Source organism: Bacillus rossius, chromosome 15 (genome assembly GCF_032445375.1).
Source record: "Bacillus rossius redtenbacheri isolate Brsri chromosome 15, Brsri_v3, whole genome shotgun sequence".
NCBI classification, from domain to species: Eukaryota; Metazoa; Arthropoda; class Insecta; order Phasmatodea; family Bacillidae; genus Bacillus; species Bacillus rossius.
Window position 1 is genome coordinate 38,619,413 of NC_086342.1, and position 20,526 is coordinate 38,639,938.

Genomic DNA, 20,526 nt, shown 5'->3' on the forward strand with positions numbered 1-20,526 from the left:
ATGTTACGTGGAGTTGCGTTGCACGAGTTTACAAAGGAAATGTTACACGAGTGTGCGTTGCACAAAGTCACTAACTATTACTTAGTAGCGTGGACCTAGGCGTTTCTGAGCCTGGTTATTCACACGAGGGATGAGGGTGATTGGAGGCGGCCAATCCCGTAAGTCTACGTATCGAGGCGGTGTTCGTATCCACGGTAGTGGAGCACGGACCGCAGCTAAATTCGTTCAAAGTTCCCTTGCGGGTGGTGTCAGTGCCGGAGCGACTGATTTTAACTAAAGTTCTGTTCCTCGGGAGACGGCCCGTGCCGGATGCTGGACCTACCCCGCGGACCAAGTGTGGTGCAGGGGGGTTTTAGATTTATGCAGCTGGATTAGGTCCTGGACCGAAAACCGGACCGGGTACGCACGGAGAGGTTATTAAAAAAGAGGTTTTAAGAAGTGACTATATTTACCAGAAGTGAACTCGGTGTGGACAAAGGATGATGTCTCTCCGTGGGAAGTGCGTCCGCCCCGGTCCACGAGTCGCGCTGTACTGGCGTCATGTCATGGCGTCTGGCCGAGGCTCGGTGGCCCTCGCGCCAGGGTTGACCTCATTACGTTAGTTTTTGATATGATATGTTAATAATAGAATTTAAGGGTGTTAAATTCTTACGTTAATTATTAAAGCTGAATCAAGGTCATTCGTCCCTTCTACAAATTGAAGTTATTATGTTTAGGAATTATTTAATTTAAATTTTACGTCACACCAGCGACTGTTCGTCTCTTGCCGGATTGCTCTGGTGGGGGTAATAACGTAACACGAGGGATGAATAATTATGTCATATGGTTTCATTGACTAATACAGGCAGAAGGCCGCCAGGGGAACACACACACACATATTGAAGTATTACACACGTGAGTGCCCGGGCACTCCTACGTCGCACTTTCGTCAACCGACTTTAAATTAATACATAATACTGTTTACTAATCAGTGTTTGTTTTTATAACGTGGTTGGTTGAAATGGCGGTCTGTTTATTTGGGTGGGGCCGGGTTCTACCTTGGTTGCTGGTGGCTCGCCTGACTCGGGTGGGCCATGGCTAGGGGCGCGTTCCGTTAGCGGGGTTGAATACTGGCGGTTGCAGGTCGGGCTTTAGGGTGGCCTTCGGTCGGACGACGTCAAGACATAACAGGCTGCATATGTACTACTTTGAGCAGCTGAACTTTCTTAGCCAGCACGTTTCGTCACATAACTATATCCGCAGACGTATCAGGCCGTGTGTGCACTACTTTGCGCTTCTGAACTTTCCTAAACAGTACGTTACGTCATGGGACTGCATCCACGACCACATCGAGTCGCGTTTCGTTATCGAGAGTGTATTTCCGGGAGTCCAGGTCGCGGCGAGGGAGAACGCTCGTCCTACAACGTACTTGCCAGGCTGCGATAGGGTTTGTAACGGAATAAAGGAGCTCGTGAAAACGCAGAGCATCATCTTCTCCTTGCTACCATCTACCATTCCCACTACATATGTAAATTTCCCTCCTGGTCCCATATTCCACGGTCCCGGCCACATTGGCCTGAACTCCACTCTCTCTCCAACTGGAGCTACGCGGGCAAATCAGGGCGATTTTCAGGACAATTCGCAGCAGGGACTTAGGGACCACAAGCCGAGGGACGTCATACTAATATATAATAGGTATATTCGTTTATAAGTTTCAAGACATATTTATGTCTAGTTCATAAGTTTACATGTAAAAGTATTCTTGTTTTGGTTTTGCTCGGTTTTGTATGGAGCGAAATGTCGCCATCTTCCTTCAGGCTCTCGCGGACTCCGACTCTGGGTGGACTCGTACCACAGGGAATCTACAGCCTTTCATTCAATTGAGTTTCATCTTGCTGGTAAAAATAGTCACTCACCTGAAACATTTGCTTTACTTCTCCTGCATTCGTGGGATGTCTTTGTGGAACTGCTGGGTCTACCCCGACTGCTTTCAACTTAAAACCTCCACACAACACATGTAAAGATGTACAGTATAAGGCACTGGCCGCCTCCAGCCACAGAACTTGTACTAATGCAGCCGCGCACATGCCTGCTGGCCACAACGAGACAATTTTAGAATAAACCTAAGGTCGATCGATGGCCAGCGCAAACCCCATCAGGTCACGTGTTAATAAGTAAACTACAGTAATAACCACCAAGCAATTCGCCTCAAGACTGCCGCTAGCCAAATCCTAGTGAATAATATGTCGTGTTTTTTTTTTTATCATTGCCACAGTGCAAGTTAAGCATAAATTTTTGTTTTGTATTCTGTTCTTATAACAAAATGCTCAATGTTCTATGTAAGTGTAGTGTTTAATGTGTAATGTAGTATCATAATGCAAAATGCAGCATGTCACTGTCTTATATCCTAAGCTGATCTTTTTATGTGTAAACCAGGCCAACTAGCACACACAAAATGTGATTAAAACTCGGGCTACCAAATGTCGGCTTTTATTTCATAGTAACAACCTACCCCGATCAATTAGGTATTTAAAAACAGTGTAGAACCTAGTGAATCCCGCTGTGGCTGACGACCCACACATAAAGGACTAGTAGCAAGCTAGCATGATGCCCTCCCAGAGAAATACAACTTTCCAACACCAATAATTCTACTAGATTCACCCTTGTTCACAAGCACAACACCGAGGGCCACAACAAACAGCACACATTCAACTTAAATTTCAATTTTCCTACAGTTTGGTTAACATATCTGGAGTAATGGAAGAAATAGCCTTTTCAATTATATGTCTCAACTCTGTTAAATCATTAAATAACAGCGGAATTTAAATACAATTTTTGATTGAAAAAACTTAAAGGTAAAATTAGCATGACATCATGTCAGGTGAACATTTATGCTGACGTCGTCCGACCGAAGGCCACCCTAAAGCCCGACCTGCAACCGCCAGTATGCAACCCCGCTAACGGAACGCGCCCCTAGCCATGGCCCACCCGAGTCAGGCGAGCCACCAACAACTAAGGTAGAACCCGGCCTCCCCCAAATAAACAGACCGTCACTTCAATCAACCACGTATAAAAACAAACACTAATTATTAAACTATATTACGTAGTAATTTAAAGTCGGTTGACAGAAGTGCGACGTAGGAGTGCCCGGGCACTCACGTGTGTAACTACAGCAATACGCGTGTGAGTGTTCCCCTGGCGGCCTTCTGCCTGAATCAATCAATCAGACCTTATGACATAATTATACAAGCCTTGTGTTGCGTCATTAACCCCACCAGAGCAATCTGACAAGAGACGAACAGTCGCTGGTGTGACGTAAAACATTCAAACATAATAATTCTTAAATATAATAACTTTCAATTAATAGAAGGGACAAATGACCTTAATTCAGCCTTTATAATTTATATAAGAATTTAACATCATTAAATTCTCTTGTTAACTTATCAGATCAGAAATTAACGTAATGAGGTCAACCCTGGCGCGAGGGCCACCGAGCCTCGGCCGGACGCCATGACATGACGCCAGTACAGCGCGACTCGTGGACCGGGGCGGACGCACGTCCCACGGAGAGACATCATCCTTTGTCCACACCGAGTTCACTTCTGGTAACTATAGTCATTCTTCAAAACCTTTTTAATAATCTCTCCGTGTGTACCCGGTCCAGTTTTTCGGTCCAGGACCTAATCCGGCCGCATAAATATCACACCCCCCCCCCCCCCCCCCTGCACCACACTTGGTCCGCGGGGTAGGTGCATTATCCGGTACGGGCCGACTCCCGAGGACAGAACTTTTGTTAATCTCAGTCGCTCCGGCACTGACACTCCCCGTAAGGGAACTCTTGAGCGAATTTAGCTGCGGTCCGCGCTCCACTGCCGTGGACGCGAGCACCGCCTCAATACGCAGATTTACGGGATTGGCCGCCACCAATCACCCTCACCCCTCGTTGAGCAGTCAGGCTCAGAAACGCCTAGGGACACGATAATACGGAATAATTACTAACTTTGTAACATTTCTTTTGTAAACTTGTGCAACGCAACCTCGTGTAACATTTCTTTTGTAAACTTGTGCAACGCACCCTCGTGTAACATTATTTTGTAAACTTGTGCAACGCAACCTCGTGTAACATTCCTTTTGTAAACTTGTGCGACGCATCTCTCCACGTAACATTCGTGAACTTATATAACGCAACCTCGTGTAACATTCCTTTTGTAAACTTGTGCTACGGTAATTCAGAAACTCTCAGACTCAGTTGCGTGTAATTGTGTAATTTGTATCTTGTAACGTCACCTATTGTACGACGTGGCGTGTAACCAACAACGTTACACCAGAGCCACTGTCGACTGAATAAATGATGCACGTCATTTATTAACTCACTCCAGCGTACGCTTCTTTAAACCTGCTATTCCCAACCACCGCCGAGTAGGGAATCTCTCAAACCCACGCAACACCGCCGACGGTCCTAGTGGGCCACGCAGGGCAATCGACCCCACGACCCAACTACCGACTAGCACCAAAACTAGTCTGGCGCCCACCCGGACTCATTACATTCGCAACAGCCACTCCCGCTAGGAACCGCACCGGGACTCGAGCCCGAGACCCCGGACGACGGCATTTGGCGCCCGCTGCGTGGGGCGAAGATAGAAAAATCAAGATTTTTCCCACACAAAATTGCAAGAACTTTCACGAAAAAACGGAAAATTTGAGCCATTATTAAATCATAAATTTTTTTTTCCGGCCACGCCAAGCCACAGCACGGACACGGGACGGCCATTTTGCACAGGCAAAAGTAATTAGGGTCAAGACAGGCCGGCGCGACGAAGCAAGCGGACAAAGGGGCTCCAACCACCCCCCCACCCCCCTCGGCATTCCAGCGCCAGCCGCGACGCAGAAGCCTACGTCACAGCCCGACCCCCCTCTCCGCAGCGGCCATCATCGGCCTCCGCTTTGTGCGAGTGTCCGGGCGCCCTCGCCCGTTGCCTCGCACGCTCATCCGTACCCCCCCCCCCCCCCCCAACGCGGACAATTCTCGACCTCCGCTTTGTGCGGCTGTCCGGGCGCTCTCGGCTGCCACTGCGCACGACGATCTGCGCACCACCTCCGCCGCGGCCATTCTCGGCCTCCGTTTTGTGCGGCTGTCCAGGCGCCTGCCCAGCCGGCGAGCGCGACCCCGCGCGCAAGCCTGCACCGCGCACACAGAGCCGCGAGCGAGAAGCACAGACCAACACCGCTAAACACGCACCATAACTAGCGCAACATGCAAACCCGGAACTCCGACGTTGTATGCGCCCAGTGCTTACTGCCCAGGGGAACAGATCTACTGATGGGGTCGAGACCATGGTACATGACCTGCCAATGCACCCCCCACAGTCAGGACCAACACGACCACTCATGGGTACAGCCGTGGGACGGACAGTTCCCGGGGAAGAACCAAGCACCAACCGTAAAGACGGAAACAGTAACTAACACCACCGTGGTGAGCACTCGCCCGACCACCTGCACGACATGCACACACGCCGCGAAAGAGGAACACCATGCGCAACAGCCAACGCCACCCGCCGACCCAAACCTCGTTACGTACAACCGCCCCCAAGGTTATCAGGGCAAGTTCACACTACCTGAATTCGGTGGCCTCACACATGAGGACCCACGAACTTTCGTAGAAAACTGTGAAGTGCGATTGACCCGAGCAGGGATACCAGTAGACGAGTGGTCGGGACAGGCCAGCGGACAACTGCGAGGCACAGCCCACGAATGGTGGGACATATGGGGACGGTTCGACATGCCGTAGACGGAGTTCGCCGGCGCACTTACCCGCCGATTCGACACGGAACAGGCATTAGTCGACTGCACCTCACAGTTCTATGGCGAGCGGCAGAAGGACGGCGAAACGGCCAAACAATTCGTAGCACGGAAACTATGTCTCTTCGCGCGCGTCAACCCGCACGCTCGACCCACGACAGCGCTACCCACTGTTACAGCGTTGCTCCACACCGGCCTCCAGCCTTTCATGCGTTGTTGTCGCCCAGAGTCGGTAGAGGAATACGTGCAACAAGCAGCGGCCATCGAACAGAACCTGCGCGACCTCTGGCAACGGGGCACACCGGGCATGAGTCGGGGACGCCTCAGCCAGGCATCACAACAGGGGGGAGCTGACACCCAGCCACTGACCCGGCGACGAGCCATCGAAAACACGCCCCAAACCAACGCCACACCCACCAGGTCGGCAACACAGGACGTCCCGGGACTACCACTGTGCCAGCGAGGTTGCCCAGACGGTACACGCCACTGGCACAAGGATTGCCCATTACCACCTCCTCGCGCGAACAAACCGCCGGGAAACGCCAACCCGGGGGCGGAGCATTAGGAACACCGCTCCCGGTTGTCACGGGAAGGGAAAGACCCCCCAACTGTACCAGCTGACCCACCCGCGGGACAGCCTCCTGCGCATCCCCGTAGAGTTTGACGGGCGAGCCGCGGCTGCTCTAGTCGACACAGGGGCGAGTCACGTATTCGTCGCCCCCCCCCCCCTGGTACCGCCCGGGAAACTCCAACTTTAACAGACGGAATTGCAATTAGCCACGAACACCCGACCAGGCCTGACCGTAGGGCGAGCGACACTCCAGGTTAGGATAAGGGGCTACACCACCACCGTGACCGCCCTCGTCGTCGAGGACCTCCGCGAGGAGATAGTCCTAGGGCAGCCCTGGCTAGCAGAGCAGGACGCCGTAATCGAGACCAAGGCCACTCGGGTACACATCGGCACGCAGGAGCGGCTGGTAGTTTATGCCGTCGGGTCCCTACCCGCACGGGCTCATGAAACCGCTACACTTCACCAGGTACGTCACGACGTCCCACCCGAGTACCGCGCCGCCGTAGACCGGGTACTAGCAGAGCGACAGGAAATATTCACGGTGTCCGACCCCCTCAGACGAACTACGGTCACTGAGCACCACATCCCGACCACCCACAACAACCCGGTGTACGAGCCCCCCAGAGGATACGGTCTCCGGGAGCAACGTGCCATACGGGAACAGGTCGCGGAGATGCTCCGGGATGGTGTTATCGAACCGTCGAATAGTCGCTACAACGCCTGCATAGTACTCGCGCCGAAGAAGGACGGATCACTGCGGTTCTGCGTGGACTTCCGGCCACTGAACACTATCACAGTTAGCGCCCCGCCACCCCAGATCAGCGTGGAGAACGCGGTAGCAGGACTAGGACGAGCAACGGTGTTCAGTACCCTCGACCTTAAATCAGGGTACTGGCAGGTTCCAGGGACTGGAAGTAACGCGCTACTAGTAACGACGCTATTTGTAACAGTTACTTTTTATGGTAACGATCGTGGTAACGCAATATATTAAGTTTTCAGTAACTGTAACTGTAACTGAATTACATTTTTCTGCCTTGAAGTAACGATAATTGTCGTTACTTCTTGCGTTACATTTTTTAAATGTATTTCTTATTGAACGAACAACGATTTGTTGATTGTTTCAATCCCAGAACGAAAATCCCGACAAGCATATTATTTGCGATGGTATTGCTTGTACTTGTAAAACTGCTGTTGGCTAGCCTGCGCTCGTATTTTGTTTTTATTGTCATTTATTTAATATTTGCGACATGCGGGTTTACTGCTGTGCTGTTTCATTAATTAACCTACCTGTGCACATGCGCGAAAGCAATGACAGAATCTAATGAATCGAGAAGCCGAGAAAGCAGTCCAGAATTTTCGTTGCCGTGGCCTTCATATTCTAATTTTTTCGAAGTTCGGTCGAGTGATAAAAATAACCTTATTGTGAAGTGTTTGTTGTGTGGTTCTACGAACAATTTTGTAGTGTGAACTAATTACTAAATGTAATTTAAGACCTATTTAAATTTTTCAGTTTAAATAAACATATACGTATATTTACTAAACACAATATGTTTTATTAGGTTTTAATGATAACAATATTACGTATCACATTTTTAGTTTTTCACAAAGTAACTGTTAAAGTAACTTACAGTTACTTTTCTCAGAACTGTAACTGTAACTGGTTCATTTTAAGTAGCGTAACTTGTAGTTGTAACAGGGTTACATTTCCAATGGAGTATTTGTAACTGTAACTGAGTTACTTTTTAAAAGTAACTTTCCGGTCCCTGGCAGGTTCCCATACTGACCGAGGACCGCGAGAAGACCGCGTTCACCATCCCCGACGACCGCAAATTCCAATTTCGAGCGATGCCATTCGGACTGAAATGCGCCCCTGCGATGTTCCAGGAGATGATGACGCGCGTACTTGAGGGCTACGTCGATCGCTTCGCACTAGCATACCTCGACGACGTAATCGTATTCTCAGAGACCTGGGAGGAACACATCCGACACCTTACACTAGTCCTAGAACGCCTCGCTGCCCACCACTTGACCGTCGCGCACTACAAGTGCCACATCGGGACGCAGGAGGTCGAGTTTCTGGGGCACGTCGTGAGCGCCGCGGGTAACCGGCCGCAAGCAAGCCACCTCACGAAGATCGCTGAAGCCGAGGTACCGCGAACGCGGAAACAGTTACAGCGCTTCATCGGCCTGATCAACTGGCTCCGGTGCTACGTCCCTAACTTCTCGAGGACAATAGCCCTCTGACGGACCTCCTGTCACCCCAGTCACGTTACCGGTGGAACGACCACGCCCAGCGCGCATTCGAAGAGGTCAAACTCGCCTTCACACAGTGCCACATGCTCACGCGGGTAAACCCAGAACGTCGCCTCTACCTACAGACGGACGCGAGTAACCTCGGGGTGGGCGCGGTACTATACCACGTAGGCCCAGACGGCGAGCGTGAGGTCACAGACTACGCTAGCGCAAAGCTCGGCTCGGCAGAGCGCCGATATCACAGCAACAAGCAGGAGTGCCTAGCCGTAGTCTGGGCCATGAAAAAGTACCGGCCAAACCTCGAGGGAAAGACCTTTACACTTCGGACAGATAACGGATGCCTGACGTGGCTGCACACAATGCAGGGCAGGAAGGGCAAACTGATTCGGTGGGCCTTGTTTCTCCAATCGTTTGATTTTGAGGTAGAGCATGTCCCCGGCACCGAAAATCAGCTGCCCGACCTGTTATCACGAGAACCCGACCAGAACACCGAACTGCGGGACGACGACGACTGGGACGCCATGTTACCCCCAGTCAAGCCAAACCCACCCGAACACGGCGACACTACATGTAGCCGCCTCACGGCCGAGGCCCAGGACGAGGAAGGACCGCCCAACACCGCCGCCGACCTGTATCGGCGCGTATGCCAGGCCCAGGAGACGTCACCCGACGCCGACCGCCGACGTCGACAGATCCCCGCGGCCGAACACGGTACCTGGAGCGTGCAGGACGGCGTGGTCATGACGCGGACCCCAGGCAACCACGGCGACTGGCGAACTTACGTCCCCACAGAGGCGCGAGAGGCCACCTTGCGGTTCCACCACGACCACGACCTCGCCGGGCACCCCGGGACGGACCAGACCCGCCGCGAAGTGGGCCAACACTACCACTGGCCAGGTCTGACCCACGATGTCCGTGAATACAAACGCGAGTGCGAGGTCTGTCAGAGACGAAAGGCACGCCGACGGGACGGGGAGGAGCAACAACGACCCAGGGAGCCCACCACCGCCTTCCAGACCATCGCGCTGGACGTGATGGGCCCCTACCCCCGCACGCCCCGCGGGAAACTCTTCCTGCTTGTCGTGACAGACCTGTTCACGCGGTGGACCGAAGCGTACACGTGCAGCAACATCAGGACCACCACTCTACTTCACATCCTGACCAACAAGTTTCTGTCATGCTGGGGCTACCCCCAGTCCATATTAACAGACAACGCCAGCCAGTTCCTGGGCCGTCAGTGGAAGGCCTGGTGCACCGACCACGAGGTCGAACACCACACGATGCCAGCCTACCACCCGAGGGCAAACCCCACCGAACGACGGAACCAGGAGCTGAAGGCACAACTGCGTATACGACTGGGGGCGGACCACACTCAGTGGGATACCCACATGCCAGACGCACTGTTCTGCGTCCGGAGACGCACCAACGCCGCCACCGGCCGGACACCGGCAGAGATGGTGCAGGGGCACAACCTGCCACTGCCAGGGGAATGGACCACACACGGACCACCCCACCCGGCGGAAGACACAGCCGACCGCGATCGACGGCGCACCGTCGAACACGACGAGGCTCGACAACGTCAGAGACGGTACGCCCAGGGAATAACACCCACGACCGAACACCCCCCACCCGCGGTGCGGGTAGGCGACCAGGTGTTTGTCCACGTGCACCCCCTCTCCACAGCGCCCCGCAACTATTGCGCTGGACTAGCCCCAAGGTGGAGCGGTCCCCACCCCGTACGCCGACGGCTCGGGAGGACCACCTTCCTGATACGCACCAGCGGGAGACGAGACAAGAAGGTACACCGCGACGATCTGCGGCTGGCCCACCTACCCGGGGAGAACCCCCCCGACGAGGAGGTAGCACCCACACCGGACACCGAGGAAGCGCCGGAGGAGGACACGCCCGCCGAGACCACCCCAGCACGAAGACCAACTGGTCAGAGCCGACCACAGACGCTCGTGTACGAGGACACAACGGCCACACCGGCACCATAGGTAGCCGACGAGCCCAGCGGGACACCTACCCTCGAAGACGAGCCCCAAGGACCCCTCATCGAGTGGCCGCCGGACACTGACGAACCCACGACTACACCGAGACCGCCAGAAGACGGCGTCGAGACACTCTCGATCACCGAGCTCTCGGACCCCCTCAGCACCCCGACAGAGGACGGCGAGGCTGAGACCATCCCCGTGGTGACGGAACCAGATGACAAGACCACTGACCTGGGACCGCCTGGCATCCCAGAGCGGGAGAGACGTCCGTACCACACTACGCTGCGTTCAGCCCCGGACGACCTACGGCCAGACGCCACCACATCGCCCCACGAGCCCCCGGGCCCGGGAGACGCCCCAGGGAACCTCCCCCCGAGGAATCGCCGACCACCCAGGTACCTGGACGACTACGTACGGGGGAAGGCGCCACGGGCCCCTGCCAACGTCCCACCACCCGGACTCCCGACTCGGGACCACCCAGGTCCAGAGCGCGGGCCCTACCAGCTGCCAGACCACCTCGGGCACTCGACGCGGGACCACCCAGGTCCAGAGCGCGGGCCCTATCAGCTGCCGGACCACCTCGGGCACTCGACGCGGGACCACCCAGGTCCAGAGCGCGGGCCCTATCAGCTGCCGGACCACGCCGACGAACCAACACCCGGCTGTTCGACGTGGGACGACCTGGACCCAGTACGCAGGCCCTACCAGTTGCGGCCGCCGCGAGCACCACCTGGCTGGAGCTGCTGCCGAAGCTAGGGGCGCCCCCACGTGGCGGGGTCACTAGCGGCGCAAGGTCGGGCTTCTCGAGGGGGGGGCATTTGACGTCGTCCGACCGAAGGCCACCCTAAAGCCCGACCTGCAACCGCCAGTATGCAACCCCGCTAACGGAACGCGCCCCTAGCCATGGCCCACCCGAGTCAGGCAAGCCACCAACAACTAAGGTAGAACCCGGCCTCCCCCAAATAAACAGACCGTCACTTCAATCAACCACGTATAAAAACAAACACTAATTATTAAACTATATTACGTAGTAATTTAAAGTCGGTTGACAGAAGTGCGACGTAGGAGTGCCCGGGCACTCACGTGTGTAACTACAGCAATACGCGTGTGAGTGTTCCCCTGGCGGCCTTCTGCCTGAATCAATCAATCAGACCTTATGACATAATTATACAAGCCTTGTGTTGCGTCATTAACCCCACCAGAGCAATCTGACAAGAGACGAACAGTCGCTGGTGTGACGTAAAACATTCAAACATAATAATTCTTAAATATAATAACTTTCAATTCATAGAAGGGACAAATGACCTTAATTCAGCCTTTATAATTTATATAAGAATTTAACATCATTAAATTCTCTTATTAACTTATCAGATCAGAAATTAACGGCGCGAGGGCCACCGAGCCTCGGCCGGACGCCATGACATGACGCCAGTACAGCGCGACTCGTGGACCGGGGCGGACGCACGTCCCACGGAGAGACATCATCCTTTGTCCACACCGAGTTCACTTCTGGTAACTATAGTCATTCTTCAAAACCTTTTTAATAATCTCTCCGTGTGTACCCGGTCCAGTTTTTCGGTCCAGGACCTAATCCGGCCGCATAAATATCACACCCCCCCCCCCCCCCTGCACCACACTTGGTCCGCGGGGTAGGTGCATTATCCGGTACGGGCCGACTCCCGAGGACAGAACTTTTGTTAATCTCAGTCGCTCCGGCACTGACACTCCCCGTAAGGGAACTCTTGAGCGAATTTAGCTGCGGTCCGCGCTCCACTGCCGTGGACGCGAGCGCCGCCTCAATACGCAGATTTACGGGATTGGCCGCCTCCAATCACCCTCACCCCTCGTTGAGCAGTCAGGCTCAGAAACGCCTAGGGACACGATAATACGGAATAATTACTAACTTTGTAACATTTCTTTTGTAAACTTGTGCAATGCAACCTCGTGTAACATTTCTTTTGTAAACTTGTGCAACGCACCCTCGTGTAACATTATTTTGTAAACTTGTGCAACGCAACCTCGTGTAACATTCCTTTTGTAAACTTGTGCGACGCATCTCTCCACGTAACATTCGTGAACTTATATAACGCAACCTCGTGTAACATTCCTTTTGTAAACTTGTGCTACGGTAATTCAGTAACTCTCAGACTCAGTTGCGTGTAATTGTGTAATTTGTATCTTGTAACGTCACCTATTGTACGACGTGGCGTGTAACCAACAACGTTACACCAGAGCCACTGTCGACTGAATAAATGATGCACGTCATTTATTAACTCACTCCAGCATACGCTTCTTTAAACCTGCTATTCCCAACCACCGCCGAGTAGGGAATCTCTCAAACCCACGCAACACCGCCGATGGTCCTAGTGGGCCACGCAGGGCAATCGACCCCACGACCCAACTACCGACTAGCACCAGAACTAGTCTGGCGCCCACCCGGACTCATTACATTCGCAACAGCCACTCCCGCTAGGAACCGCACCGGGACTCGAGCCCGAGACCCCGGACGACGGCAATGCAAGCTAAAAAGAAGTCTGTAGTCTCGATCATTATACCAAATCCAATAGTCAGAGACTTCGATGTTTAACCACTCTCGTACAAAGATATTAAAATGATAAGGAGTTCCATCCTATTACTAAATATGTGTTGTATAGAGCTCATGTTGCGGTAGTAGTAGCATGTTATTATGTTGACGTCGCCTCAAGTGCTCCCCCTCCCCCTATTGTTGCACATTGCTACCTATTTGCCCCGATGGCACCACCAGTGCGCGTGTAGGGAAAAGTGTAGATGCACGAGGTAATGGGGAGTGTGGGGAGGGCATAAATAATCTTGCAGGCCACACACAATCGTTTCGCGGCAGTATCGCGCGAGTCGCAAAAGCCTTCACGTCTCAAGGAGCTCGCAGCTGCCGGAGGAGTGGAGTGGCAGTTTTGCTGTTGGCAGCAGAGACGTCAGACACGCAGGAGGCGCGTGCTAGCGCGCAGAAGCCTTGGCCAACACGGGATGCAACTATGGTGAGGAAACTTCTCAGGTTCTTCATCTCGTTCCATGACCAGAACCTGTGGTACTCTTCGGGACAGTTCCTGAGCGGGAGAGTGACACACCTGCTCTAGGCTAGATCCCCCAGGCCACGAGGCTCGAACCCCCTCTATCACCCATTTGACAGCCGGGACTTTAACCACTCCAAACGGGATCAGCCCCAGCAGCATCAAAACATGTTTGATATTTGATCCTTAATGCACTTTTAATAGCTTATATTACTTTCCTGGATTCATTAGGAAAGAAATATCTCTCAATAACGAGCATAGTACTAAATCACATAGCAAGATTTTTATTTTATTTTTATGTATTACAGTGAATTAATCATTAATTAAATAACATATGGAGGCTAATTACCTTTAAGGAACAGAACCAAAATATTTTATGCATTTTGGTTGTTTAGCTTTTTACAATGATGAGGTTATTTTAACTCTGCATATGTCTGCTGACCGGTCAGCATTCCAGTCCACTTGGACACTTCCTTATAACACACATTTAGCCTATGGATGCATAGTGTGAGGGAATGGCCTATCTTATATAGGCACTTAACTTACCCTTCCTTGCGTATTTAGGTTCCTATCTTTACTTTTTATTGGGTTGCTTTTATTAACGATGGGATTTTTCTCTTCCTAGAAATAATTAAACTTTATTATGGCAGGGAACCGTTAAAACTAGTGTGGCGTTAATGAGTTTATTGACTGGATATAAGTTAATCTAAACTATTATACCTTTTGTGGGATATTTTACGAGCTTATCTAGAAAAAATTTTTCGAAAACAAGTGGCTCCATTTTTGTATATCTATGGTACGATGTTTTGTATGTAAACGAAAAGTTTCAAAAATCTTTGAACGACTAAAACTAATGAGAATATGGTTTAACGGAGAGTTAAGTATTGTTGTGAATAGATTTTAAGGTACGTTTTCCGTTTTTTTCTTCTTTTTTTCACATATTAATATAGGTTTTTTTACTAGTTTTACCTTTCTAGTTGCTGGTTTCTTGGTAATTTCACTAACCTAACCCACCTTTGAAACGGTTTAACAGTATTTTTAAAATGTCACTAACCTAATTCAATCACCCTAAACAGCTTCGGTTTCTATCACGTATCCGAATTTATTCCTTAAGCCTGATGGTATGATCGTGTATATTTTAATCTTGTGGTACATGATGGTACCTGTGTTTAGTTTAGTAGGCTACATGTAATGGGTTAGGGTGGCCACCACCATTGTGCGTATAGCGAACCCAAGGCACTTTCCAACAAGAGATGGGCCTGATTTTTGCTGCCACTTTATTAAGGTACTGTTTGTGTACTTGACACTAGCTGTAATTCATCTTGTAGTTGTCCAGAGATACTTAGGAATATAGTATAGCTGAGCCTGTTTTCAAAATGATAGGGCTGTTTAATGTCAGAACATTATGGCCAGGGCCAAGACTCTTTTCCTTCTTAATTTGTTTCAATTTCAAGTGAAAAATGGTTAATTGCACGTGCAGTTCTTGAAATATTGAAATGCAACTCCACAGGACGATTAGAAATTGAACAAGGAACTCAATAAATCCATTCCAATCTACCATTGTCACAATAACACAGTATTTGTCATGAAGCTGATCTACCCTAACCACTCATTAAAAGGTAAATTACTTGATCCTATATAGGAGTTTATTCAAATATGTCCTAGAAATAGAAAAAAAATATTTTGGGATTTTCAATTTTCTTTTCTAAAAAAAGTGGCTCTCTTTCAGAATTACCAACTTTTTTTTGTGTGGAGAAGCCGCTACTCTAGAAAAGTATGCTGTTTCTAATTCAGCAACCTGTATCTTGGTACCAATTGAGCTGCTCAAGTTTAGATTTTTTGAATAGATTCTGGCTGTCTGCATTTATAGAATGTTCACGGAGTATCGTTACCGTCCTCAAAAACACCACCTAGAAGTGTTAAAACCGACTCTGCTGGGGAAAAAAAATTCTGGGATTTTAAATACTTTCACAGTTGACCTTACCTTATCAACCTTTCACTTTCATATATGTCAGTATTGTGTGTTGCATGTGGAGAGTTCAAATAGCGAGTTAAAGTGTAGATGTAATGTTTACAGCACATTTAGCACGTGAGTCTCTCTATCACAGAAATTTAGGTTCAATTCCCAATCTATGAGCATCCATATCTTCCTGTTTGGGAAAAGTCGCAGGTCCTCTGAAGGTTGGTGTTCCTTCGCACCAGATTCTTGGTTCATGTCATGTTCAGGGACAAGTGTCACATTGTGTCACCTCATGTTTCACACATAGCCTACACAACCGCTCTGCTGCACCAGTAAATATTTAATTCTTTCACAACGCTCTAAGTGGCCAAGTGCATCGAAAAGACATCTCACTCAAGAAGTTACAATAATTTTGGTCGTTTGCAGCATGAATGAGTAGTGTTGGCTCGATTCTAATTCTCGTTTCTGTTCTCATATTTGAGATATGATGCTTTGATTTTGATTCCATACTTTTCAAGATAATGCTTTTAAAACTGTCAGTTGTCTTTTTTCTTTTTTTTACGAGATACAAAAGCCTTTTGAGTTATTTTACGAAAGTAATAACAATTGATGTTTATTTATTTATTTATTATTATAAATAATGATAAACAATTTACTAAGGTAGGGGCATTATAATTTCAGGTAACCGAATCACAAAATAAAATTAACTTTGTGAGTGCCAGATTTGTTACTTTTGTACAATAAAAATATAATTTCTCTATTTTTATACTTTGACAAAGTTGTGTTTCGTGATAAGATTTAAAATAGGGTGGAAACTTGTTATAACAACACATTGAGTAGGAACTTTATTGTTATAATAACTCACACAGTAATAAAAATAATTTAAATTACACTTGTAGTTAAAACAAAATTTGGTTTAAAGCATAGAAATGTTGAGTTTCTTTAACTAAGGATTTTTCAGAACATAAACCATTCTTCATTGAATAGGATCCTTAACAAGCAAACTAATCAAACTAAACTCGTATTAAAAAAAATCCTATAGAATTGGCCTGATACTTTGAGTAATTGGTTCAAGTTTCAATAAAATAAAAAAAAATGAGAAGTATAAAAATTCTGAAAAATTGGATAGCTCTTTATTAATCTGAAAGCACCCAATTGCTCAGAAAACTCCCTTTAATATATCAAAAATTATTCTTTAAGGTATCGACAAATTAAATTTAATGTTCTTAAATTTGGAGTGCTTACTTTAAGGAAAGAATTGATAGGCTTCCTTTGGATTCTTCTTTCTACTTTGATCCCATTAGAATCAATGGAACCTGTAGATTCCAGAATTGGAATCGACCCAGCACTGTAAGATCCCCCGCCCCAGTCGAGGCTAAACATCTTGAAGGCAGCAAGATTGGGAAAGCTATAAGCCAGTGCCTGAATATTGTGTTTCATCATTAGTTTGTACTTTGCAGTGTGCATTTAAAAAGCTGTCCTTATTTCAGTGTACTCTGTTTTCAGATATATGCCAAAGCGCACAAAAGTTTTAAACACAACTTTACAATGAAATGAAACATTTTTAAATATACCAAAAAAAATTTCTTTTGCAGAGGAAAATTTGTAATTATAATTTTGAAAATACATATTCCTGATGTACTTCATGTAAGCTAAAAAAACATTCCATTATTCCTTCTGTGGAAACGCAACTGAAAATTGCCATCTTGTTTCAACCATTTTTTTGTCATTAAATGTCATTTAATATTACAAATTTTTGGCTCTGTTTGATCATATCACATAATAAATGGGATTCCTTATAAATAGTGACCAACTGCTACATATAGTTTCTCCTGTGAAATAATAATTGGTGTTTAGTTTTGATATTTTTTTTTTCTCTTTAAGGCACTGGTACATATTAAGCATTAACCAAGCCCCCAAACGAATGAAGAAATAGTAGGTAATCTGGGAAAAAAATTTCAAAAAATCAGACAGAATTAGGACTAACATATTTTATACAAAGCACTCATTTAACGCAATGTTTAATAATGGGTTCCACGACTATAGTGTCGTTAGTTCGCAGACCACCGCAAGCTTCACTAAGCCGACGAGACACGCCAAGGCAAAAGATAGGAAGTTGCCAAACCCATCTATATAACGGTGCTCTGTACCTACTGCAATATAAGAGTGATACAGGCTATAGTGAGGAAAAAATCCCAGTGTTTGCCTGGGTTTAATTTGGGGAAACCATGGTAATTCGAAACCAGGACGACCGGACCAGTATGCAAACCCGGGTCCTCTGGAGTGCAGATCTAGCTCTAGTGTCTTCCCACGGCTATATATAGTTACACCCATCACTGACTGTAATCCCAAAGAGATATGTATATACCTTGGAGACAAGCGTATGAAGCACAAATATTAGCGTACTCAATAGAGATGTGTCAATTGAGTAACATTCATAATACAGCTACATAGTGGAACACGCCTAAGTTTTTAAATTAAATTGTTTGTTATATTCATCTATTTTTTTTCGACTGGCACCTAAGGCACCTTACAACCTCCTAAGTAATTATATAACGAGCACTGAGTCTGTGACCAGTACGTTAAGAGCGTCTGCAACCTTGAGACACCTCTGTGTTTGTCAATCTTATTTTACGTTGTATACTTGTACTAGTGTAGTTGTAATATACTTAACTTACTAATTTTAATATGTAGTGCTGTTTAATCAACTTTGGGAAATACAGTAGTCTTGATTAACCGAGTTAACATGGACCTTGACTAAGCAAAATTTCGGATAACATGATTATAATTCAAAAGTCATCATGGTTTTCAGTTGGTCCAAGGGTAATATTGTTCCAGCTTTTCTTTAGTGTAAATTCTTTCACGTCACTTCATGATTCACTTAACTAGTCAATTGCATCATTGAGGTTAATTTTATTAAGGTTTCAACAACAGTTAGATAATTTTCTAGGCCCTCAAAAATATGTTTCCACAAACGTTGCCAGGAATGGCACTTGAGTTCACCTTGTTTAAACGGAACTTGGTTAGTCAAGAGACTACTGTACCTGTTTTATTTTACATGTATTTCTAAAAGGCTTACTCTTTTTTTTTTCAGGTGTAACATGGCAGTGCAGTTTATAAAATGGAACTTTTTGGCAGCTATTGCTGAACAGTGCTGCAAAACATCCAAGATCATTTCACGTTCACATTCTTTCAAACATCCAAAAACAACAGCTTCCTGTACTTCTGTTTCCCTGTGCTGTAGGCCTAATAATTTTTCAACCATGGGAACCAAGATAGAATCTTCAGTTCCAGTGGTCTCTGGACTGGGAATTGATACAAGTAGTGTTACAAATGGTCAGCCAGAGCTGGAAAAGAAATTGAAACTCATACTTCTGGAAATGGAAGTGTCCAGACAGGAAGGGAAAAAAGTTCCGTCAAAGGTTTCTGTCGATCAGTTGAAGGAATTGGTGTCACTGAATACCATATCTAGTAGAAAGAAGTATTTGTCTTTTTTGTTTGAGGTTGAGATAAAGAAAGAAAATAGGAAACGAAAGAAAGAAGATAAACGACTGCAGCATGAAGAAAGAAAACCTGATGATGATGATGGTCACATCAAATATGGATTAAGCAACAACACATTATTCTTCAGGCTGTACGACCGTACGATAAATAACTTTTACCACAACAGGCTAATGCACGCAATGCAGTTCAACCAGAAGATTGTTTTTGACTGTGGTTTTGACCAGCACATGACGAGACAAGAGGCCAAGAACTGTGCCAAACAACTACTGCTTACTTTCTCAGAGAATCGCATCTATCCAGATCCGTTCGATCTGTATTTCTGCAACGTCAACAAGGAAAGCCTGACCATGAAAGCGTTGCTGAAGCACATCCCATCTATGTACGACGAGCACTTCCCACTCAACGTCACAGAGAAAAGCTACTTGGACTTGTTCCCGAAAGAAAATTTAGTGTACCTGACGCCACATTGCCGGGAGGAGTTGACGACGTACGATCACGACGCTGTGTACATCGTAGGTGCCATGGTGGACAAGGCCAATCAAGAACCTCTGTCCCTGGCCAAAGCCAAGAAAGAACGACTGAAGATGGCAAAGCTGCCGTTGGACAGGTATCTGATGTGGGGGTCGGGCTCCGGGAAGACTCTGACTCTGAACCAGATGATCCTGATAATGCTGGACATCCGGTCGACCGGTGACTGGAACAAGGCTTTGATGCACGTGCCAAGAAGAAAGCTGTTTGACAGTGATAAAGAGCGTGTGAAAAGTTTGGGCAGGACTATTAATAAGTACAGTAGCTTCAGGGTGGATAAAATTTTGAAAAGCTAATAATGGTAACGTAATGTACTGTTTGTAGTGAAATGAAGTTTGAGAATTACTTTCAGAATACAAAGTTTTTTATGCATAAAGAATGTTTTATTTGAAATATAATTAAATCTCTTGGTCTGTGCTTGCACAGTTATCTCGGCACTATCTATGGGATATTGTTTGCGGTGCCTGTAGAATAAGTGCATTTAAATTAAACAGTTTCTTGTGCATGTTAAAATTCTGCAAGACCTTCCATACATAATTCTGTTAGTTCCCAGTGATCTTAAGTTCAAGTATTAATTGAAGCCTAGAAATGTTGCAATAAAAGTTTAAAACACCATTTCTTAACTTTCTAAGTTCTGAATAAAACCATTTGGAAGGTCACCTCAGCAGTGTCGGAGTGTAGCAAACACGATTCTTGTGATATCTATGGCACACCATTTATCTTTATAAGCCTACCATCAAATACTTTGTATGAGAAATACGACACTGCGTAACGGGAGATAATTATCATCAGTCGGCTGGTTGACTTGCTGCCCGGGCATGACCTTCATCTCACGTCATGTACCTTTCCGCAAACTTTCCAAACCATCCTTTACTGGTAGTGAAATCAACA

General features: G+C 47.6%; 1 protein-coding gene across 1 annotated transcript; it reads left to right on the forward strand.

Annotated features, from left to right (window-relative positions):
• The first annotated feature begins 14,144 nt into the window (after positions 1 to 14,144).
• On the forward strand, positions 14,145 to 20,011 carry LOC134539370 (mitochondrial ribonuclease P protein 1 homolog). Its single transcript, XM_063381358.1, has 2 exons — positions 14,145 to 14,548; positions 18,698 to 20,011. The coding sequence occupies exon 2, from the start codon at positions 18,705 to 18,707 to the stop codon at positions 19,929 to 19,931; it is 1,227 nt and encodes a 408-aa protein (XP_063237428.1). The 5' UTR covers positions 14,145 to 14,548; positions 18,698 to 18,704; the 3' UTR covers positions 19,932 to 20,011.
• Positions 20,012 to 20,526: the final 515 nt, after the last annotated feature.

Bases quoted from the DNA above. Each gene is read 5' to 3' on its own strand.
- LOC134539370 (XM_063381358.1), top strand. From the start codon at position 18,705: ATGGCAGTGCAGTTTATAAAATGGAACTTTTTGGCAGCTATTGCTGAA.